The 24,014-nt window shown below is 44.6% G+C and overlaps 2 protein-coding genes across 2 annotated transcripts in view; both read right to left on the bottom strand.

The window, feature by feature from the left end:
* Positions 1 to 1,339: 1,339 nt before the first annotated feature.
* Positions 1,340 to 1,555, bottom strand: LOC101648481 (60S ribosomal protein L38-like). Its single transcript, XM_045289097.1, has one exon. The coding sequence runs from the start codon at positions 1,553 to 1,555 to the stop codon at positions 1,340 to 1,342; it is 216 nt and encodes a 71-aa protein (XP_045145032.1).
* An 8,602-nt stretch (positions 1,556 to 10,157) lies between these two features.
* Positions 10,158 to 24,014, bottom strand: part of LOC101651781 (methylthioadenosine phosphorylase) — a 46,615-nt gene continuing 32,758 nt past the window's right edge. The window contains exons 5-8 of the mRNA XM_045289223.1: positions 22,792 to 22,894; positions 17,564 to 17,803; positions 13,998 to 14,120; positions 10,158 to 11,748 (exon numbers count right to left, since the gene is read on the bottom strand). Of these exons, the coding sequence (XP_045145158.1) occupies positions 11,710 to 11,748; positions 13,998 to 14,120; positions 17,564 to 17,803; positions 22,792 to 22,894 (505 nt within the window). The 3' untranslated portion in view covers positions 10,158 to 11,709. The remainder of the gene's footprint in view (positions 11,749 to 13,997; positions 14,121 to 17,563; positions 17,804 to 22,791; positions 22,895 to 24,014) is intronic.

Raw genomic sequence — 24,014 nt, 5'->3', positions numbered from 1 at the left:
GAATTGCACATCATGATCAAGTGGGGCTTATTCCAGGAACCCAATGCCTATTCAACATTGGACACCCAACTAATATAATCTACTGTATTAAGGGGCTAAAGAAGAAAAATCACATGAGCATAGTAATCAATGCAGAAAAGGTATCTGATAAAATTCAACATCCTTCATGATAAAAACTCAGAAAAGTAGCAATAGATGGAAACGTTCTCAACAATGACATCTACAAAAAAACAACTAATATTATATTTCATGATGAAAGATGAATGCTTTCCACTAAGACTGATAACACAGTAAAGATCTCCACTTTCACCAGTTGTAACAAACATAGAGCAAAGTCCTACGTAGGGCAAGAAAAGAAATACAAAGCATATGGATCTGTAAGTAGAAATAAAGCTGTCCCTGTTTGCAGGAGGTACGATTGTCAACGTAGAAAACTCCAAGAAATGTATTAGAAAACCCTTCTAGGATCAATAACTGAGTTCAAGACATCACAAGATAAATGATAAATATGCAAAACTCAATGGTATTCCTTTTCCTGGAATTTAATATATGGACACAAGTTAAAAATACAAAAAATCATCAAAAAAGAGAGTGTTAGAGAAAGGGTGTAATAAAAATCACTTCTATGCTGAAAATTACACAGCACAATGAAAGAACTTAAAGAACATCTAAATACTTGGAAAGACATATCGTGCCTATGGATTAGAAGACTCAACATAGTAAAGATATTACTTATCTGCAAATTGTTATTCAGGTTGTGGTAGTTACATAATCTGGTGTCAATTTGGGACTTGATAGGATTAAGAGTGAAGGAGTGGAGTCTAGTCTGTCAATCAATCAGATCATAGCCAATCAGGCCTCTGTGTGGGCATGGCCTTCTCCTGAGAATTCTGGGAATTCCTGGATTTCTTCCATGGAGGCGGGAGAGACTTTTTCTCGCTTTCAGTGCACTCCTTGGAGACTCTCTACTGACAAGGCTGACTCCCTGTGATAGGTGGAGGGAGGGTGAGGTAGAAAGGGGAAACTGATGACAAAGATCTACATATAACCTCCTTCCTGGGGGATGGTAACAGAAAAGGACGACGTCGGACAGTGTAAGGTATAACAAAATAATAATAATTTATAAATTATCTAGGGTTCATGGGGAGGGTGGAGCCGGGAGGGAGGGAAAAAAGGAGGAGCGAATACCAGGGGCTCAAGTAGAAATGATGATGGCAACAACTGTACAAAAGTGCTTGACACAAGTATGAGTGGATTGTGATAAGAGTTGTACAAGCCCCCAATAAAATGATTTAATTAAAAAAATTGTTTTATCAGAGTTCACATCAGCCAGCTGGGTTCATTTCAGCTCCTTCACTGCCAGACCTGGGGGCAGAGACTGCTTCAACTTCTCGGCCTTCTCCTTGTTGGTGATGACCAAGGTGTAGAGGTACCTGCGGCACCGGACCTTGAACTTCACGTTGTCCTTGTTCTTTTTCTTGATCTTGACAGACTTGGCATCCTTTCGCCGGGCCGTGAGCAGGAAGTCCTTGATCTCTTCAATTTTGCAAGGCATGGCGATGAAGCGCAGACCAACACTGGCGCAGACTGTCACACTCAGTGACACAATTTCAAAAAAAGAAAAAGAAAATGTGAAAAATCAGTTTACTCAATTTTAAGACACAGACATTGAAGACCGGTGGGAGGACAGACATGTAGCCTTCGGTGATGGTGTGGGGCAGGAATGAAGACAGGGGCACAGGAAATGTGATTTAACACCTGCGAAGGGCTGACACCTCTGTGCTGGGTGTAGCCCAGATGGCTGCCCTGCACGGTCTTTTATTTTCTCAGCTAGCTAAGGCATGGGTTAGTAAGCATGTATGCACTTCCACAAAGTAAACAAGGAACGAGGGAGCAGACTAAGCACTAGGTTCTCATAACAAACTGCCTTATCAGGAGACTCAAGGTTTTGTCCTTGGGAAGGAACACAGCGCCCTCAGATAGGTCCTGTTCCCAGAATTACATCCAAGCCATTTGCAGCCCAGGTGCCTCGATCTTCCCTCACGTGCAAGGGCTATCTGGTGTCCATGGAAACAGTCCACTGCCCTCAGCCTCTATTAACTCCTTCGGGGCCAACACAGACATATATACCAGTGGAACAGAACAGGCAACCCAGCATACACAAGTATGCTCAACTGATTTTTTTTCTTCAAAATTGTAAATCCCAGGCAGTGAAGAATATAGCCTTTGCAGCAAATGGTGCTGAAGCAATTGAACACGCTCCTCAAAAGAGAACCAGCGCCTATATCTGACACATTATGCAATATAGCCTCAAAAATGAACTAAGGATGGAATAGAAGATGTGAAAATATGAAATGTCTAGGAAAAAATTATGAGAAAATCTTTGGGATCTAGGGCTAGTTCTTTGACTTGCCACCAAAGCAAGATCTATAAACAGAAATATTGAATCACATCGTAAAACAGGAAAAAAAAATTTAATGGCATGGCGGTACAAGACCTTCTTTAACTTCATAAAGTGGGATGGGAGAATATCAAGATCATCAACCCAAAGATGTCCATGAGGTGGTCAAACATGCTGCCCCCTCCCATCTTTTTACCAATTCTGATAGCAGCTGTCTCTCTCAAAGTACGCTCCTACTCTGTAGGGGGTTTGATCATTCATAGCAGGGACCACCCAGAACTCACAGAAAGGGTAATTAGGAAAGTAACACACTACAGGTCACAATCAGGGATGACTTGGTCAAGTTCTTCGCTTATGACAGTTTCGGGGCCATGCCTACAGCCAAGTCTTTCCCTCTGCTTGCAGGCTTTTCAGCCTGCTCAGACAATTTACAAAACTGTCTGGCTCTACCAATAAAGGCCTGGAGGTACTCTACCCACCAGCAAGCTTCCCGCCCAATGGCTCTCAGTTGTCTTGCTCCAAGGGTCAGCACACCCACAGCCATCTTGCTCTGTGGGTCACGAGGCCTCTTGTATCATCCTGTCTTGCTCGTCTCCAGGTGCTGCCGCTGCTTCTCTCAATCTGTGTTACAGCTCTGTTGGTTGGTTCGAGTACCAGTGGTTCTCAACCTGTGGGTCGCGACCCCTCTGGGGGTCGAACGACCCTTTCACAGGGGTCACCCGATTCATAACAGTAGCAAAATTACAGTGGTGAAGTAGCAACGGAAGTAATTGTATGGTTGGGGGCGGGGTCACCAAAACACGAACTGTATTTGAGGGTCCTGGCATTAGGAAGGTTGGGAAACACCGTGGAGACTTTCAGTACAGCAACCTTGGGTCCTTTGGGATTAGCCTAATGGGACGGCAGTGTTCACCCCTTTTACGACTCTATACACCTTATTTGCATGGCCTTATGCCCCACAAGGATTCCACGCATTTTATTTGCATTCTTAGCAAGCTGTCCAATCAATCCCCTTGGTTGTCCACCAACACCTTACTTGCATGGTCTCATTTGTTAATTCTGTGGACATCACAAGGTTGTGTCTAATATTGGAAGGTTATGTATGGATTTGGGATTTTTTCTTTCATGCTTAGACACTTAAAAACATTTAAAACAAGTTATGATTTTCCTTCTAAATAATGCTTTAGTTGCACCCACAAATTTTGGTATTTTGTGTGTTAGGTTGTGTTCTCTAGAGAAGCAAAATCATTGATCCATAAAAATTTAAACTATATTTGATATTTGAATTTATATTCAGAAATTTATTTCAAGAAAATGGATCTACTTGGAGAAGTGGGCAAGGCCTACTTGAGTCCCCACAGGCTGGTTTCTGTGGATGAATCGAAGGTCAGCAGGTCAGGCTTCTGACTGAAGAGGTAAATGATTCCAAAGTTGGCAGGCTAGATGGTTAGACGGCAAGCCAATGATGGCTTATGGGATCAGCAGGCAATATGACAGGCTGTTGGCTCAAGTCCAAAGAATTGGAGGTCAGCGACCCAGATGCAGGATCCAGACCTAGCAATCAGGCAAGCTTTTCCAGTGTCCTTTTTTTGTTTGTTTATGTGCTGGTCATGCTTTTTTATTTCATAATTCTTTTATGGTAAATCCTTTATAATAAATGTTGAATAATAGCAATGATCACAGCCACTGAAACCTATTGGGCATTAAAAAAATTATTGAGAGCTCTTACAGATATTATAGCAATCCATAATCCAATTAGATCAAGCATAATTGTATAATTGCCAGCACCATCAGTTTCAAAATATTTTTTCTTCTTGAACTCTTTGATATCAGCTCCCCTTTTTCCCCCCGCCCCTAACCCCTAGGGACCCTTATTATATTATTAGCCTTATCTTACACCATTGAATGTATCTGTTTGCCTACAATTGTTATTTGTTCCCTTGAGTGGGGTTTATACAGTCATCATTGCTATCAGTGTTCCCCACCTTCCTGTACCCTCAGGGAATCATTACTCCCAACATTGTTTCTGAAGTGTTTATTTTGGATTTCATGCAGCAAACAATCTTAATTTTACAAATGAACATATGCAGGTCTAACAAGATTAATGAGGTAAAACTAAGACCATAATAGTAAGGGGAGGATATATTAAAGAATTAGAGCAGTGGTTCTCAACCTTCCTAATGCCACGACTCTTTAATACAGTTGCTCATGTTGTGGTGACCCCCCCAACCATAAAATGATTTTCATGGCTATGTCATCACTGTAATTTGCTACTGCTATAAATTGGGCAACCCGTTCAAAGGGTCGTTCATCCCCAAAGGGGTCGCGACCCATAGGTTGAGAACCGCTGAACTAGCGCATAGTTATATGTTCCACCAGTGCTATACTGCACCCTGGACATACCATCCCTTCCATGCGGCCCTTGGGCTTGGGGTCTCCACTTTGTCTATGCTCCTTCACATCAACTTTATAGCTTGTTTTTGAACTTCTGATACCTATTCCAGGGGTGCTCACACTTTTTCAGCATGTGAGCTACTTATAAAATTATCAAGTCAAAATGATCTACCAACTACAAAAATGAAAAACATTTATTTTTATTATAATTATTCATAAATGCATTGAGAATTCTTTATACGTACAATGTATGTTTACGTACCTTGCATAACCGCATGAGTCCATATTGCACAACACAAGTAACTATGTACATTTTTGTCATGACCTGAGTTTACTCTGATGACTTGCACTGAGTGGAATGAGCCAGGGATGCATAGTCTGGACAGTGGTGCTGACAGCCCGCCTCAAGCACATTCCAAATGACCATCAGCCATGGGGGAACGGTACTTGGACTTCATGTAGGAAAAGGCTGACTCACATAAATAAGTAGAGCCGAATAGTGCAGTCAAGGAGGTAACACATTTTCTCATGTTTGGGTACTTTCCCTCTGCGAGTAAGTTCCAGAGCTGTTCATGCGCTCTGAACTTCAGCTGAATGTTGGCTTGTAGTGTCAAAATCTCCCATTCGGTACGACAGTGATACGTTTTTGTCTTCTTACTTGGTCCAACCCCCCCCCCTACTCACTTTAATACCCTTGCTTACGTTTAAGAGAAAACACCAAGGTCTAAAAATTGGCGATAAATTGTCAGTTTTGCTGCACTGAGCGCAGTTGTTTGCGCATGCGTTTGACACCGAAGATTGCATCTGATTGGTTGCGTTGTATATCAATTAAGTGACAGGATTGATGACAGGCTTACGTCTATCTTTTTAATGCCATGCGATCTACCCACACTACATTTGCAATCGACTAGTAGATCGTGATCGACGTATTGAGCACCCCTGACCTATTCCCATTGACACCTCAGGAACACAGGCTGGTGTACTTCTTCCATGTGGGCTTTGTTGCTTCCCTGCTGATGGCTGCTTGTTTAACTTCAAGACTTTAAGATCCCAGAATGGCTGGTTTAACTTCAAGCCTAAGACCCCAGATACTATATCTTTTAATAGCCCAGCACCATTAGCTTTCTTCACATTTGCTTTATGCACCATTTTGTCTTCAGCGATTGTGTAGAGAAGGTATCATACATTGCCACATTAGAACACACCATTCTTGAACTGAGGTAAGGTTTAAGCAGAGGCCCAAAGTCCATCTGCTTCTTTGTATTTACATACATATAGACAAATACACATATCTTTATATATATACACATATCTGTATATCTATTTATATAATCTTTCCTTTCTTCCTGCCCCATTCTCATATTTACCCATTGTACAGCTCTCAGTAATTCCGCTCAGATATATTTCAATTGATCAAGCACGACCAGGAATGCTGCACCCTCCTGTCAATTTTAGATCCCTCGCTATTCCCGTCCCTGTCATTTATTATTGGCTCACCGCTCCTTTACTCCAGCCTCCTCTCCCAGGGCCCGCCCCACTGCCTCCCAGGAACCATCAGTCCGTTGCACAGGCCACAATTCTGTGGAAACTTTCCTCCAATTACATCAAGGCTATCACCTGAGCAAGGGGTTGCATTCCCTAATCTTGTGATTGGCTGCTCACAGCAGGTCTGTCATGAACTGATCACATTGTGTTCAGTCACATGGGAGTTGTGAGCCCTTAGGTGCCAAACCACTGAGAAAACTATCATATTGTGCCTTCATTTTCATTCATTTAAAATTTTCTAAATTTTATGTTTTGACCCATTTGTTATTTCAAGTGTTGACTTCCACCTACTTTGTTAATCTCACGCATTTCATTGTTACTCATTTCTAGTTTCGTTTTGTGAGCGAGCACATACAGTTGCTCAAGTTTCTAGTTCCTTCATCTTTTTGTCCAGTCATACAGATTATATAAAGCGGTGAGTTAAAATCTCCAGTTCAACCACAACTGGTCTGTCGCTTAGCCATAACATTTTGCTTCTTACAGACAGAATTTGTAAACTTAACTGAAGCGGGGCAAAAACGGAACAAGCACACCATCCCATTCCAATAGGTAGAACCTCAAAACTGAGGGCACGGTTTGAAAATCTGATGATGCCTATTTATCCTCCTCAAGTGAAATCGCCATGTTTTTACCCCGAAAAAAAGGAAGAGCGCTTTGCACTGACTTTTGAAATCAGGCACATGTCCCTTCAGGGTTACGAAATCGAGGGGCCCTGGTCGTGTGAAGGGCTACGCACTTGGCTGCTCACCACAAGAATTATGAAACAATCGTCTTAAAGTTTGTGCTTTTCAAAAGTAATTTCTGACACCTAATCACACAGGTGTAACTGGTCATTTGATTTCCATGGCTCACCAGTTCAAAATATTGATTCAAGAAAAACTTTTATTGAATACTCAACAATTAAATATAAGGAGTGGGCTCTAAGTTAGTCTCTCATTTGCAGGAAATTTGAATCTTCTTGGGGAAACCAAAGTACGTGACACGATCCAGCTCAAAAGCAACAAAGCCCACATGGAAGAAGTACATCGGCCTGTGTGACCTCGAGGTGTCAAAGGGATCAGGTATCAAAGAACAAAAAATCCTATCGTTATGAATGAGGGGGAGTGCGGAGTGGGAACTCAAAGCCCATCTGTAGGCAACTGGACATCCCCTTACAGAAGGGTTTCAGGGGGAGACCAGCCAGTCAGGGTGCAATGGAGCAATGATGAAACATACAACTTTCCTCTAGTTCCTAAATGCTTCCTCCCCACCCCTGCCCCCCCACTATCATGATCCCAATTCTACATTACAAATCCGGCTAGACCAGAGGAGGTACACTGGTACAACTAAGAACCGGAAACACAGGGAATCCAGGACAGATGATCCCTTCAGGACCAGTGGTGAGACTGGCGATACTGGTGGGTGGGGGGAGGTTGAGGGAGGGGACGGTAGAGAGGGGGAACCAATTACAAGGATCTACATATAACCTCCTCCCTGGGGGGACAGACAACAGAAAAGTGGGTGAAGGCAAGGAGACGTTGGACAGTGTAAGAATGACAAATGAGGAGCTGATACCAAGGGTTTAAGTGGAGAGCAAATATTTTGAGGATGAAGGCAACGAATGTACAAATGTGCTTGACACATTGATGTATGTATGTATGGTGATGAGTTGTATGAGCCCCTAATAAAATGATTTTAAAAACGAACAAAAAACCACCAACCCTAACCCTGAATTTAACACCAACTCTAACCCTACCCCTAAAATTATCCCTAACAATTAGTCTACCACCAACCCGCACCCAACCCCTAAACCTAACCCTACGCCTCACACAAACCCTAACTGTACACCTTAACCTAACACCAAGGCTAACCCTAACCCTAATTAAAAAAAAAAAAAAAGTACATGACACGGTGAACAAAACCTGAGCAATGAGTAACTATTGGCAACAGAATTTGTGATTTTTTTTTTTTTGTCAATGGAGATCCTATACACAGGACACTTAATTCCCCTCATCCGACTTTTCAACTGTCCTACCCCTTGAGTAACGTCCAAGGCTAAGGTAACAAGATGCATGTATACGGATATAGGAAGAGGGCCCTCACCACAATCCTCATCCTATTTGTAAATGTATTCATTTCCCTCTTGGAGAACATGGACTTTCCGTTTCTGCAGTGCAACACCACCAGGATCCTTATTAAGATTTGAACAACTACAGAGGGCAGGCTGCACACCAGGCTCACATCCAACGAGCCAGGTCCCCTATTGCCCATGAGGTTCTTCAAGGTTAGGGTTCTGGTAATAAAATATGTGAAAGACTGAGAAGCTCTGATCTACATGATACTAGCTATACCACACTTCTTTTTGTCCTCCAATCTAGTATAAAAAGCAAGAAAATATTTGTAAATGTTTGCTCTAAAACGTGCAAAAATAGATCTTAATATCAGTTTGACAAGCCAATGAGCTTTTTCATTTTACCTGGCTATTAAAATATACCCCTATGAAAAAAGGGAACAATACATTTTGGTTTGGAATACTTAGGGGCTCTAGCTTTGTACAGAATATTCCAAATGAAATAAAGTCTAAATAACCCGCTTTTCAAAAATCCAGTTTATGCCACCTGCTTTTAGGAAAGACCTCTATTAATCCCTGTCTTCACTAACTGAAGGGAACCAGAAGATTTTCATTTTCAAGTGGAAACATTCGCTGTTTTCCAGTGAGCAAGCCACAGAAGAGGCAGCATGCACCCTGAGCTGCGATGTTGGTACTGCCAAGCTCCTTCCAGGGACCCACACTGCCCTCAGATTACTGCTCCTTTGGACTAGCCCTGCTTTGACTGTTATTACCCTAGCGCTTCAGTATCACTCGGGAGGTTATTCTTGGGTCTGGGAATGCAAAAACATTTTCCTCTATAAATTAATGCTAATTGCTTCCTCACTTTATTTTGGCTCACTCCATTTTCACAGAGCAGGGGACCGGCAAGTTGAGAGGACTTTATTTTCTGCTTGCTTTTTTAAAAATTAAAAGCGTTGACATTTTGTTTGTTGGTTGGTTTCCTGGACATCATATGCACGTGAAAAACATCACACTGGGTAAGGAACGCATCGCATTGGGTGAGAACGCATCACACTGCGTAAGGAAGGCTGAAGGAGGTTCCAAGGCCAGGGGACTACTCTCTAACTTAAAAACGAAGACAAGCGATGAAGGGGGAGGATGCACCTTTGAGAAACCTTGTTCTTCAAAGTGAATGCACAAAATGAGGGGATTCGCTATGGGCTCTTGTGCTTCAAGGGGGGAGTGACCACTCTGCTGCCCCATTGGGGCTGCGATCCAGGCTTACAAATAAATTACAGAACCTGAGGGAGAGGACTCTATTTTCTGAAGGCAAAAAAAATGCTGATTGAAAACCACATGCATATGGTATATACTATAAACTCCATATACGTGGATATAAAATGCTCCAATAGTGCATATACTATGAACATCACATATATGATATATACTTATAGTGTATATACTATATAAACACATAGTACATATACTACAAATATCCATGACTGGATTCCAAAGCAGACTGACCCACAGGGTTTCCACTGCGGTAATCTTGATAGAACCAGACAACTTCATCTGTCCCCCATGGAGCAGCTGGTGGGTTTGAACCACCAACCCTGCAGTTAGCAGCCCACTGCTTACCCACTGTACCACAGAGGGACAGAACTTGGGCATCTGATGCGTTAGGTCCTCCAAGAAGCTTTAATGTGCAGTCCAAGTGGAAAGTATCACACCAGGTGCCCAATGGTCATAATGACATGCAACCCCGACAGTTCACTAAGAAGGCGGGAGGGTTGACGCTGATTTTATTATCAACAACGAGCAGCAGCTCGTCTTCAAGGCAATCTCTTAGACACAAACACAGTTTTGATAGACTCTTTAAATAGACAAAAAGATAGACCACTGAAGAGAAGTATAATACTCCCAAAGGGGAAGGCATCTCTCTTAATAGAAAGCTTTCCAGTCACAAAATTAATACTAGCAAACATAGTGGAAAAAGAAGCATCTCTTTTTTCATTAATAAAGCAAACTCTGCAACTCACGTAATTTAATCCACCAACTCAAAGTAGAAACAAAAAGTCAAATATTAAACAAAACAAAAACAAACTTGACACACTATAATGTGTGTCTATCGTTTCTAAAGCAGTTACCTTTTAGACTGAGTATTAAATATCCAGCCTTCCTTGGGAAGTCATGGCAAATTAAGTATGGTTCTAGGCATTCAATAACAATCATCTTTTGTTCTGTGGAATAAAGGAGTCATTTCCTTCGAGAGCACTCTGTGTAGTACCGTTCTGTGTATCCGTTAATAAGCCTCGTTTACAATGGAATAAGGACGTCACTTTCTCAAAGAGAACGCTTCCTGGTACCACCCCCCCTTCAATGTGCCATCATCACCAGACACTGTGTTCTAAAGAATGGGATCTTTCCCAGTCCATTCTGATTTCTAAATCAGCTTTACATTTATTGTAGAAAAAGGTGAAAATACAAGAAAATGAAAGAAAACAAAGATTACCCAATGGCCCTCCTCTAAACAGGATAAAAGAGTGTCTATAATTCTTTCTAGTCATTCTGGATGGTTACAGAGATTTTTAAAGCAAAGTTAGTAATGTAAATGCTTACGTATCCTTTCTTTGAAACTTCCTATTAACAGGATGTTTTCTTCCGAACATTACATATTACGTGGAAATGTGATCTCTCCTTGCTGCTTCGAAACCTCATTAAAGTTAACCCGCATGTACCTTTAATTGTTGACTATTCAGCTTGCTCAGCTTTTGGACTATTATACCTAACGCTGTTGAACATCCTTCTTTGGAAAAAAAAATTCCTCTTACGCATCGCTGACAATTTGGAAAAGATAAATTCTTACAAATTATCAGCTCAAAGAGTCTATTTTTTTAAAGCATCTTGATATGCTTTATCAAACTGCTCTCTCTCCAGAAATTTGTACCAATTTACAGCCACATCAATAAATAGCCCAAGAGTCCACCTGCGTCTTTCCATGCTTGGCAACATGGAAAACTGGGTGTTACCCCTCAAACCCACTCCCCTCCTTTGTTGTTGATCTAACAGGGGAGGGGGCCTGGCACCTCTTGGTCTCTTTTCCTAAAATGTCAGATTCTTTTTTTCTGCAGGTCGTTTATTTTTCTTGTTTTAAGAAGCATCCTAAGTCTTGTATGAGGAATCTCTAAATGTGCAATTTCTTTTCTGTCTTCTCACATGTTCTCTAAGTAGGAAGGCCACGGAAACGGCCTGTCTTTTCCATTTTCTTTCAAGTTCAGCAGGAATTCCCAGAGTGACTAGAATGAGGGTCATCTTTTCTTCTGGGCAGCACACCATTTCAATGTCTTGGCAATAAAACGGAGAACTGGGCTGTATTCTGAAAGAAAAGGAGGCACAAATAACTAGGAGAATCAAGAACTTTCCAGCAGCCAGTGGCTCTCTTACTTGAGTGAGCAGATCACCATCTGGGGAACTTGTTAAAACCAGATTCTGATTTGGTAACAGTGAGAACCAATGGGGTAAGCAGTCTGCCTAAGCTCCCCAGAAAAATGGCCATGTAATATCAGAAGGCAGATCTACCCAAAACTCCACTCACAGCCCGCCCTCCCCATTTCCTGCAGAGTGAAGTGAAGACACTGGTCTGGACGTCTGTTCTGATTCTCTTTCTTGCCTCTGAAATCTAGGAGTAGGTGCTTTTATAATCTACCCTTCAGGCTGGTTTGATTCCGGGGGTCAATAAACCCCAAGCAGAGCTACCAGCACCCCCCCGCCCCTCCCCCCGTACGTCAGTAGAGGCTTGTGTACTGCTACGATGCCAAGCAGGATTCTACTGAGCTTACAGACTAAGAGGGACTGGGAAGAAAGGTCTGGTGGTGCAATTAACAATAACAACAAATCGGTTACAATGGTCTCATCCCATTGTGCATGCAGTCACCATGAGCCAAGGGCAGGCTGGCCAGCAGCTAATAACACACTCACTCTGCATCTTATTCTGCTATTAAAACAACAACAACAACAACAAAAAATTAAAACAACCACCACCACCACCAAATCCTTCTGTGTATCAAATCCTCAAACAAAATAGGATCTTTTCCTTCACCACCGAAACCCTTGTGTATCTTTGTAAACCACAGCTTGGCATATAGCAGGTAAGTAGTTCTCAAAGAAATCAGTGAGCAGATGAATGACTTACAGCTATTCAAAAGCAGTCAGAACAAGGGGTTATTAGAATGCTAGAGAATGGAGGTCCCCATCCTCCGTTTTGTCTGAGCAGGGGTTCTCAATCTGTGGGTCTTTATTCATAACAGTAGCAAGATTACAGTGTGAAGTAGCAATGAAAATAATCTTATGGTTGGGGGTCCCCACAACGTGAGGAACTGTATTAAGGGGTCGCAACATTAGGAAGGCTGAGAACCACTGCTCTAGAGAGCAGGGACTCTGAGTTCAGCCTCTGCATCCCTTTTGAGAGGTTGATTACAACCACACACACAGAACCTCGGTAACTCCCCTGCCACACATTAGCCTCAGTAGCAGCAAAAGCATTAGTCAGCCAATTCATAGACTCTCATTTCCTGTTGTTCTCTGAATAACAGTAAGGGGGATGGGGGCCCCTATTTATTCATCCAACAATATTGATCTTCTTGGTCAGAACTGTAGGGACAGGGTTAAAACCAACTGAAGTGTTCTGTTCTTTGGGCATAGTCTGGTGGGGAAGGAAGACTACAAATTCAAATACCACTCCGAGAGACACAGCAGGGAGCCCTGGGGGTGTAGTGGTTATGTGTTGGGCTGCGACCCTCAAGGTTGGCAGTTCGAAACCACCAGGTGCCCCATGCTCCATGGGAGAAAAGATGCAAGGCTTGCTATTCCCGTCAAGTCTCAGAAACTCACAGGGTAGCTCTACCCTGTCCTATGGAGTTGCTATGGGTCGGTGTGGACTCAATGGTAGTGAGAGAGACACATACACACACTTCATCACTAGGACATGTTTGTGCATATGCCATTGTGCAAATGCTGCTCAGCCAACCAGGGCCGTCACAACGGATTTTTACACCAACCAACGTGCTGGAACACTGACACCAGTCCCACCCCAAGCTGGTGGCCATGCTTCCCTCCCACACCACTGCCGCCGGGACTGCCACTCTCTTTCAGGGCGGCTCAGCCCTAATGCAGGCGCGGAGGGCTTGGATCAAGTTCCCAAGTTCTTTCTCAGTTGTGCCGTGGGTTCTGAGAGAACAGGTGTATTCTAGGAGACCCCAGGAGAAGGGGCCAAACTCTGCTTATCAGTTTAAATTAGGGGTGGGGAACAAATGTCCAGTCCACGGGCCATGTAAGGCCCACAAAATCATCAATGCCAGGCAACATACCATGCGCCTCACCAAGGAGGAGTACTTCTAGCTGGGACCTTAGGGCTAAGTGAGCCTGAGGGGGTGACACACAGTCAGCTCCCAGAGAGAAGAGCTCTGTGCCGGTGTAAGCTATTCAGCAGAGGGTGTCGGCTCACTGCTGAGGACAGGGTAAGGGGTACACTGTGCTACTCTAAAAATTGAGACCTCTAAGTCAGAGGCAAGGGCGGCTGAGGCTGTGAGGCCATGTGTGAGGTCTCGTCCGGCGGAAGACACTTACCTTCAGGTTCCGGAGGGTTTCCGACCATTCCATGGACCCGAGCTGTGGTATGGCGGTGAGGAGTAAACTTTTGGCTTTGTTGGCATTTTCTTTCAGGGTCTTTAGGACCCTGTCCACGGAAACCTAGACAAACAATGGCCCATTTAGAGCAAATTCAATTATTTCCACTCCTTTTCAGGGATCACAGTCCCGCTTTTCCCTCCGAGCCCCAACCTGATCTACAACGCCAGCTTCCTAGTTTGAAATCTCTGAGCCCAAGCTCCGCATTTATGCACAAGTGCAGCTTAAGCAGGGTTTTTAAAAAAGTTTTATTAGCACTTTACCCATACGCCATACAATTCAGTAATTCAATCATATCAAGAAGAGTTGTGGAATTAACATCATATTCAATTCTAGAACATGTTCTTCCTCCTTGCAGTCATTGTTATTCATGCAATTATTTTCCCTATGACAAAAATATACACAACAGAATTCTCCAATTCCTCAACTTCTACTTGTAAAATTCAGTGCCATTGATTATCCTCTTCGTGCTGTACAGCCACTATTGATATCCTTTCCAAATTATTCTACCACTGCTGACAGAAACTCAATGCCCACTACGCAGCACCCTTTCCCCTGCAGTGAGGGTAGCCTGCCTACACCTGTCATCTGTGGAAAACAGCGAAGAGCTTCGATTTGTGTCAGAGAACTGACCTCAAATGTGCAATGGGTTAGTATGAACTTAAAAAGACATGCACTTTCAGGTGTATAGGCGAAACTAGTTGCAGTTTGAGAGTTGCTGCTATACTGGATAGCCAATCGATGCATGTTCTTAGAGAAGTATTCTAATTAAAGTGATGGAAGCAAATGCATCAGCATATGTAGCCTTGCCGAAAGGCTGGCACCACACATACACACACACACACACACACACACACACACACACACACACACACACACTACTGTGGTGGGAGAACAAAACCATTTATCGATGGCCCCAGAGTCTCATGACCCCGCTAGATCCAACGATGACTGTACAGCAAACACGGAGGTTGGAGAGTGTGTTCAACTACCTAAGGGGGTGATTTCTGTGATCTGGAATGGGAACACTGTCATAGGACAATGTTCTCTCTTTCAGGAAAACCTACAAGGGGAAAAAACAGCCTTGTGATACAGGTGATCATTTATAGCATGTGTGATAGCTGGAAACGTGCTCTTTTGCCTGAATAAGATCTCAAGGGCTTATTGCTGCGTGTGATCACGCTGTGTTGGGTCAGAGAGCTTCTGAGACAGCTTTGGATAAACGGGAGGAGGGGCTACAGCTGCAGAGGACTGGCCTGAGTGGATGTCAGAACGGCTGACACTGGATGCTGGAAACATGGAAGCTTCGACTTGGGTTCATGACAGAAATTGTCTTCCGAGGGAAAGTTGGAAAAAACAAAACCAAAAACCCAGCGTGAGCTCTGGCAGTGGGCCAACGGGCCATCAGTGGCAGAGTACCCCCCAGCTTCTCCACGCTTGGGAGAAAGCCGGGACTCAGGAGCATGGTGACAGCGCTTCTTCCCATTTCCTTGGACAGAGTCCAGAGCACTCCCAGACGCCGTGCACCCAGGGGAGTAAGCCCAGGTGCTGAGGGACACAAGCTGGCTAATGGCCAGGTAAGTGTCCACGGAGGGTGAGTCCTAAGTACAGGCTCAGAAACCATCCAGGGAGTTTGCTGCTTTATTTACCTTGCCTCTAACTCAGAGTTAGTTTCTGTGCTCCTAACTAATAGCTTCGGCCGACAGGCTTTGAAAGCGCGCCGTGCATGCCCTCTGCAAACCCACTGCCACTGAGTCTATTCCGATCCCCAGCGACCCTGTAAAGGGCTTCCTCAGGAGAACAGACAGGAGGGTAAATGGTACAGGCTACAATCCGCTCCGGATTGGGGAGCGGGGCACATGAGCTGATGTTTCCTCTTAACTGGAATCAGCTTCTCAGCACCAGGAGGCTGAGCTCTCTGTAGGCTTACCAAAGCTAACAATCAGTTAGTGTGCTGTGACTTAAAAATCTGAATGTGCAAATTTCTTACGAGTGACAGGAGCTGCATAAATATAAAACACATCTGTCACTTCCACTTGGAATAATGCAAAGCAGCGCCTGGTATTCTTACTAAAGTTGTAAATATAGGAACTGCCGGGAAATTTCCTCAGAACAGGACCTGTACCACCATCAAGCCCCTGAAAGCCGTCTTTACTCATCTGCAGACACAGAAGCATCTGAGTCACAACTGTGACTGCCCCGTGAGGCGGGTGTGTGTGTGTGTGTGTGTGTGTGTGTGTGTGTGTGAGGCATTCACAGGAAAGCAGGCAGCTGAGTTCACCTACGGCCTGTGAGCGCAACACACAACAGACAGGCAGTAAGAAAACAGCACCAACTTTACATGAAACTAGATGGAAGTAAGGAAGTCACCTCCGTTAAAGGAGCCCCCAAACCTAGCCCTAACCCCAACACTAACCCTAACCTATCCTGAATACAGGGTCAGAAACCATCTAGGAGATTTGCATAACTTACACTGTCTCTTGTGCTGATAATCCAATCCTCTGTTCAAGGCCCAGCCTACATTTCACAGGCTTCTCCCCAGCACACCCCACTCGGCCACACCGTAACAGCACCAGAGACCCTCCCTGCTGCCAGCTGCTGTTCAACTGCCAACTTGCCAGGAGCCCTGGTGGCTAGAAATTGGGCTGCTACTCACAGGACTGATGGTTAAAACCTACCAGCAGCTCCAAGATAGGAGGATGAGTCTGTCTGCCCCTGGCAAGGTTTACAGTCTAGGACACACTAGACAGGGGTCGCTATGAATGAAAATCAACTTGACAGTGGATTTGGAATCCTAACTAAACCACCAGCACCACGCCCCCACCCCCACCCTCCCCAACCCCATTTGATAGAAAAGGCAACAGACTAGAAACTTGCACTAGGGTCCCACTGGGCCCAAATACATGGAGGACCTAAAATTGACAGGTGGGTGTAGGTAGTTTCAAAACCACCATAGGCTGTGACTCTTGGTGTGAAGAGCAACAAAAGTTACCTTTATTCTGCAACTAAAGCCTACGTCTCCAAATGATTTCCAGCACACGCATTGTCTACAGTTCACTGCTGATCCTTGGATTCAAAGTGCCCTCTCCTTCCTATGAGGATCTGAGTTTCCACTTTCCAAAATGAGAAATCATAAAAAAATATATAAAAAAAAACCTGGTCCTACCTAATGATAATGTACAAAAAAAGAGCTGACTAGGATACCCCATTTCATCTTCCCAAGGGAACCGCTTCTACCATTGTTTTGGTTAATCTCGAAATATTCCATCGGCATGCAAATAACTACATATTTATCTCTTTGGATACCCCCACGCTAACACAAATAGTAGAACATGATAGAACTGGTGTGCACCTTGTGTTTCCCTTGACCATTCAACCTTCCTTCAAGTCCAGGAATCTCGAGGAAAAGCACTTTCTGGAGCGATTGCAAGAGAAACAAACAGTTGCGATGCTCTTCTTCGGAAACGCACTGCACGAGGGCACGCTCAGGAGAGAATTCCACTTACCGCTTCCTCGTGTTCCTTCCAGCAATCATAATCGGTTGCCATGGCGATACTGGCATAGCAAATCCCAGCCTCTTTCGCAAGAACCACCTCTGGAACCGTGGTCATGTTGATCACATCCGCCCCCCAGGTACGGAACATGAAGCTTTCAGCTCGGGAGCTAAACCGGGGACCCTCGATTGTGACCATTGTCCCCTTCGAGTGACATCGGAGTCCTAGCTTCTTGGCAGTTTCCATGAGGACCTGAAAGACAGCAGGCCACACACTCAAAGTACATGGACATGCAAACCGCTTAGGACTTCATGCTCCCCTAATGTTTAAGGAACCGAATGGTTCATTGCAGATGTTTGCAGAGGATCTGGAAGATCACAGGGGGTCTTGCCTAGATCCCACCCACTTACATAGCCCCCACCTCACAGTTTCCTTGCAGCTACAGCCACAGCGACACGCGACAAGGCCCAGCTGCTTCTGCAGAATGTGTGCTTGCATCTCACTGACTTCCTCACTCAGTTACGACACAAGCTGGCTTAGGAAGACCATCGGAGTCTTCACCCTTTACCTCTAAGACGTTTCTCACCATACACACCCACCCAAAGATTCCGAGAACCGTTTCCAGCTCCCGAGAAGTTCCATTCCTATTGCGCTTTTACATGACATCTGAGGAGGCTTGTAAAAACTTTTAGTTAGAAAGTGGTTTCTTCATAGTCTCCTTGCCTCTCCAAGGACTGATGATGAGACAGGATGAGGCTGTGCTGATATTTTAAGCCTGGCAAACACTTATCTTGCTTTCCACTTAGTGAAAAAGCCATACACAGGTCTCAGAAACACCCTGAACAAGCAGAATCATTTTGTCCAGTGTTTTAATTAGTAACCAGTCTCTCCTTTTCAGGCAATCAATTGCATTTCCCTCCTTAGCCCGTGTTTTAATAACCCCCTTTTAATAACAGTTTTTAAAAGTCTCCAAAACTCAATAGCACACAGCTGAAAAGTTACCTAACCTTGGTATGTCTTAGTTGCTTCACCCACAACAACAGAAAACAATGCATAACGGAGACAATGCAGAGATTAAGTGAGCTCAGGTATGTCCAGCAAAGAACTGGCAGGTTCACTGTAAACACTACAGAAGAGCAAAACTGGAATGGGCAGCGTCGGCCCACAGAAAAGACTCAGAGGCGGGAAAGGGCAGGGAGGAAGATCTATGGGGAACAGTCAACACAGGGAGGCAGCGGGAGGGGAGTGCTACTACATCGGGGGCTCCCGACCAATGCCACGATACAAAAATATATGACAACTGAGATCTGGATGGGAAATAGTACAAAATCATCCCCTCACAGAAGGGTCGTGGGGAGGAGACAGCCCAATCAGGGTGCAGTATAGCACCGTTGAAACATACAACATTCCTCTAGTTCTCTAGTTCGTCGTCCCCACCCCCACCCCCCCCACCCCCGCATCATGACCCCAATTCTACCTTAGAAATCTGACCAGACCAGAGAAGTACACGGATACAGATAAGAGCTCACAACACAGGGAATCCAGGACAGATAAACCCCTCAGGGGCAAAATTGAGAGTAGCCATCTCAGGAGGGTAAGGGGAAGGTGGGGGAAGGAAGGGGAACCCATCACAATGATCTACCTATAACCACGCCCCCAGGAGGATGGACAACAGAAAAGTGGGTGAAGGGAGACATTCATCAGTGCTAAGACATGAAAATGTTTTGGAAATGATGGCAACAAATGTACAAATGTGCTTGACATAATGGTTGGATGTATAGATTGTGATGAGTTATATGAGCTCCCAATAAAATGATTAAAAAAAGAAAAGAAAATAGTACAAAAAAAGCCATACTAGTTTTCTCAGTTATTAATAATGGAAACTTCTGCACATACTTACAAAACAACTGGCAATGTCTCCTGGGAGATTATATAAAACGAGACACCTCTTAGTCAATAGAAAGCTCCAATCTAGGCCCAAATCATACCTACACATGCTGAAGCACAGGAAAAAATAAACCAATTTTCTTAAAAATAATCTATTTCATATACTAAGGAAACCAGGGCACTTTAAACAAAAGCCCTAGAAACTCCCAAGCTGGAACCATGAAAAACCATACCATGAATGATGGATGTTACATTATGTTAACGAACTGTACTCAAGCGCTGAAAATCAGATTTGCTACCAAAGTTCTCTTTAAAGGAGTGTGTAGATTATAAACATAAAGGCCTAAATTCTCACCGGCCCCCAGAGCCCACCCCACTCCAATTAAGTTATAATCTGTCCAATCCTGCTCTCACGAAAAACCTACACTATGTCTTGGCTAAATTTCAGTGTGACTCTAGAGACGTGGTAACGTAAAGGGCGAGCAGAACTGGTGCGAGCCACTTAAATCTCTGGCATAACTCTGGGACTTAGGTCCCACGGTCACTAGGAGGCGACGAGGGAGATGGTTTGTGGCTGTGGCAGCCACAGGTCTGGGAAGACTTGCCACGAGAACCAGCACTCCGGGCAGCTGGGAGCAGATGAGGCAACACGAGGCACCAGGAATAAAAACGGCGGGCAGAAAGCTCCAAGAGCCCGAGGCTAACATGCTTTTCTTTGTCTTGAGAAATCCAGCAAGAATGAGCCTCAGGGCCTGGCTCTCCAAACTAAATGCACCCCAAAAATGAGCAGACGCAACACTAGCTGGGAATACTTGCAGACAGTACAAAAGGATATTCACTATGTTTCAGGAACCCAGCTCACATCCTCAAAGGAAACCAGCATTACCAGGTTGTCTGCTTTTACAGAAATCCTGTATGACATACAAACATTTACATATTTCTCTCTTTACAAGCACACAACATACACACACAAACATGATACAAATCTTGTATACTTTTTTGGTCACTTTTTCACCTTGATAAATTCTTCCTTATCATCACCGGAAGACCTGGTGGATGAAAGGTGAGTGTGATAATTACATCTACTCTTTCAATTTTTTTCAGATAAGAATTAGAAATACCTATTTGCCCTATTTTTCTGTATTGCCTTCTCTATTTTTTCAGTTCTTCTCTCGGGTGTTTGGCTTGGCTGGGGTACAATTAGCCAAATTAATTTGTTCTTGAGGGAGGCCAAGCTACATTCTTGCAAACTCACCCACTTGCCACACTGGTGGCACTGTGGTTCAGAAACCAATGGTTAGCGTCAGCAGTTTAGAACCATCAGTGGCTCTGCAGGGCAAAGCAGCAGCCTGCTCTGGAAAGATCACAGCTTCAGAAACCACATGGGGCAATTCTACTCTGTCCTAGAGGGTCGCTATCAGTCAGAACGGACCCCCTGCAATGGGTGCGAACAGATCATTGGCACTTCCTCTTCCCTTCTACACCTGGCTCCCTATCAGTCTTCTGTCTGGGACAAGACCCCAGATTTCACATTAATAAGCAAATGATCTTCTAGTCCATCTCCCACAAAGCTGCTTAGATTTGGTTACGGTTTCTCCACATGGAAATCTCTCCGGGGGTAAATGTTACACGAACAGATTTCATCGCCCTCCCCAAATTAATCTCCGACTTAATTGTTCAGGTGTTCCAATGATTTAATGCTCCAGTGAATAGAAGAAATGATTCAGTAAAAGATTTCCAAGCGTGGCTGGAAAAGCCAAAGTAAAGCATTACAATAAAATGTGAAAACAGCTGAACATGGCAAAAGAGATAATGCTAGGCATTTCTCAAGCTGAAAGACCAAGCGGAAAATTCAAGTCTAGAGTTGCCATATCGAAGGATTCTAAAGCATCCAAAGTTGTTGAAAGAAATAGAGAGTCACTGTACCTAAACAAATAAATAACGGTTGACGGTAAATTACTTCAGGAGGTAGCATATGATCAAGAACCAATGATATTGAAGAAAGAACAAGTTACACTGAGGGCATTGGCAAAAACTAAGGCTCTAGGAATTGACATTACATCAACTGAATTATTTTTAAAAATAGATGCAACACCAGGGGTGATCACTTGTTTATGCCCAGGAATTTGAAAGACATTACTTGGTGAGCCATTTGGAAGAGATCCATATTTGTACCCATTCTAAAGAAAGGCGATTCAACAGAAAGTGGAAACTGTAAAACAGTACTAGTAACATCTCACATAGGCAAAATTTTGCTGAAGGTAATTAAAAACTGCCTGCAATGACACATTAGAGAATTGCCAGAAATTCTAATGGAATTCAAAAGAGGACACGGAACGAGGGAGATCTTTGGTGATGTGAGATGGATCTTGGCTGAAAACAGAGAAGACCAGAAAGATGTTTCCCTGTGTATGATGATGCAAAGGCATCCTAACAAGTTACGATAACACTGTGAAGAACGAGAACTCTACACCACCTACTTTGCTCTTATGGTACCTGCATATAGAGCAAGAGGGGCAGTCACTGGACTAGAACACAGGGACACTGCATGACTTAAAATCAGGAAAGGTATGCATTGGGCTGTCTGTGTTTACTCAACCTGTATGCTGCACAAATAATCTCTGATCAAAGAGCACAGATGCCATCTGATCACCAATAACACCAAGGAAACAGTAAAAGCAGTTCCCATCCAGTGGACGCTTTGATAAGCATTCTTTGTTTTCGTCCACAGACCAGTTGCTTGAGGTACAAGCTGTCATTATCCTCACCTTTCAAGTGAGGACACTGGAGCCCAAAGCAACTTGTCATGGACACAAGGCTTTTTTTTAACCATCAGGTAAAGAATTGGATTCTTTGTAGTCTGCCTCCAGATCGTCAATATACTGTCCAGTCCTACGTCAGCTAAGAGGGGGCCCGAGAGCACAATCAGAGGTTGTGAAAAGAATGAAGTGGCAACATTGAGTGTGACAGGCAGAAAATGATGAAATGGCTGCAGCCTTATTAGCTAAGAGAAACCTAACGGCCCACACCAACCAGCTGCATGGCGTCAGCTCTGGCTCCCAGAGAGCCCATGCACCTGAGCAGAACTGTGCTCCACAGGGCTTGTCCTGGGAAGTTGATCTTATCTTTTTCCTGTGGTGCCTCTCGGTGAATTCACTGACCACCTCTGGGTTAGCTCCACCCAGGGCCCCACTCCACACCCCCATGGGGGAAAAACCCTTCCCCTTGAGAGGGAAAGAGGAATCACTGACTAAGCCCATTCATCTAAGCTCCAATGCCACACACCCCTCCCGCCCCCACCCCCCACCTGCCCTCTGGTTCATCAGCACACACTTCTCAAAGAGATGACAAACCTCTCTGGTCTTGGGGCAGAATGGCTCTGCCATTGGAATGTGGCACACTCCTCGGGCACAGGAACGGCTCCCATCATAGAAGGTCTGAGGCCTCGTGGTGGTCCTACAAGGTAGAGCAAAAAAGGTTTGCTTATTTGTAAAGATGTCTCGCCACCACCCGGGGCCCGGCGAGCCATTGTATGGAGCTCAACCTCGTGGTTAAAAATCAGCTTTGGGATGGCACATGGTTTTTCTGGTTCTGGGCTGGTCACAACATGTTATCCACCAGGAATTCAGTGTCTGTGATCTGGCGGCTGTGGCAGGCTCACCCCAGCCACACCCGTGTGTCAGCCCAGCTCCATCACGGGCTCAAGGAGGAACATGCATGGTGGAACATGCAGGAAGGCAACGCACAATTTTCCAACCACCACAGAAGCAGAGATCAGATCATGAACTTCCTAGGTCCACCATCCAGATGCAGCCATTTCCCAAGAAATCTGTCCCACCAGCTTCATGTTATCTTTCATGACACACCTCGGCCTTACGCCACCCTCTTTCAGAGGCATCAAAGCATGTGAGTCGTCTCCCATCACAATGCCTCGATCACACATGACAGAAAGGATGGTGATTCTTCGTTCCGGCCCGTTTTCTAACCGGTGTGCTCTTTGCGTCCATGTCCAGACGTGGCCCGCTTGAGCATCTGACAGGCCTTTTTCCAAAACGGAGAGCAACTCTGGCCGCCGCCCCCAGCGCACTGGTCATGTCACTGACCCTACAAGAAGAAGCCAGCGGCCCAGCCCACACTGCAATCAGTCTCTGCCACCTTGCTTAATCCAACTCCCCATTCTGAAGCCTCTCAGGTCCAACTTTTGGGGAAAACATATGACTTCCATTGCCACATCACCCAGCTTTTTCTCATCCGAAACTTTCAGAGTAAGTCAGTCTCTGCGCCTCGTTAATTGTTCGACTCATGAGTAAGACAGGAAAGGGGAAGTCCCCATCTTCCTTACAGAAGGAAGGCGAGCCGGGGAGTGACGGGTAGGGGAAAGTCTCCAGGGGACAGTCCTCTTCCAGGGGTGGGTGGGTGGGAAGTGGCCCTGACAAAGTTACTGCTCCAGAGAGAACAACATGCAGCTGGCCAGCTCTGCCAAAGTTAACCCATTACTTCCATTCCTTCCCCATGCCAAGCAGTGGCCTTGGCTGGCACCAACCCCATCCCACCCAGAGGAATGGAAAACCTTGCC

The sequence above is a fragment of the Echinops telfairi genome, unplaced genomic scaffold (assembly GCF_000313985.2).
Source record: "Echinops telfairi isolate 266 unplaced genomic scaffold, ASM31398v2 ScPeMD7_25;HRSCAF=90, whole genome shotgun sequence".
NCBI classification, from domain to species: Eukaryota; Metazoa; Chordata; class Mammalia; order Afrosoricida; family Tenrecidae; genus Echinops; species Echinops telfairi.
The sequence above is the reverse complement of the archived record's forward strand: the minus strand, read 5'-3'. Positions and strand labels throughout refer to the sequence as shown.

What these genes read in the sequence shown, in the direction of transcription:
- LOC101648481 (XM_045289097.1), bottom strand. Translation starts at nt 1,555, where the DNA reads ATGCCTTGCAAAATTGAAGAGATCAAGGACTTCCTGCTCACGGCCCGG.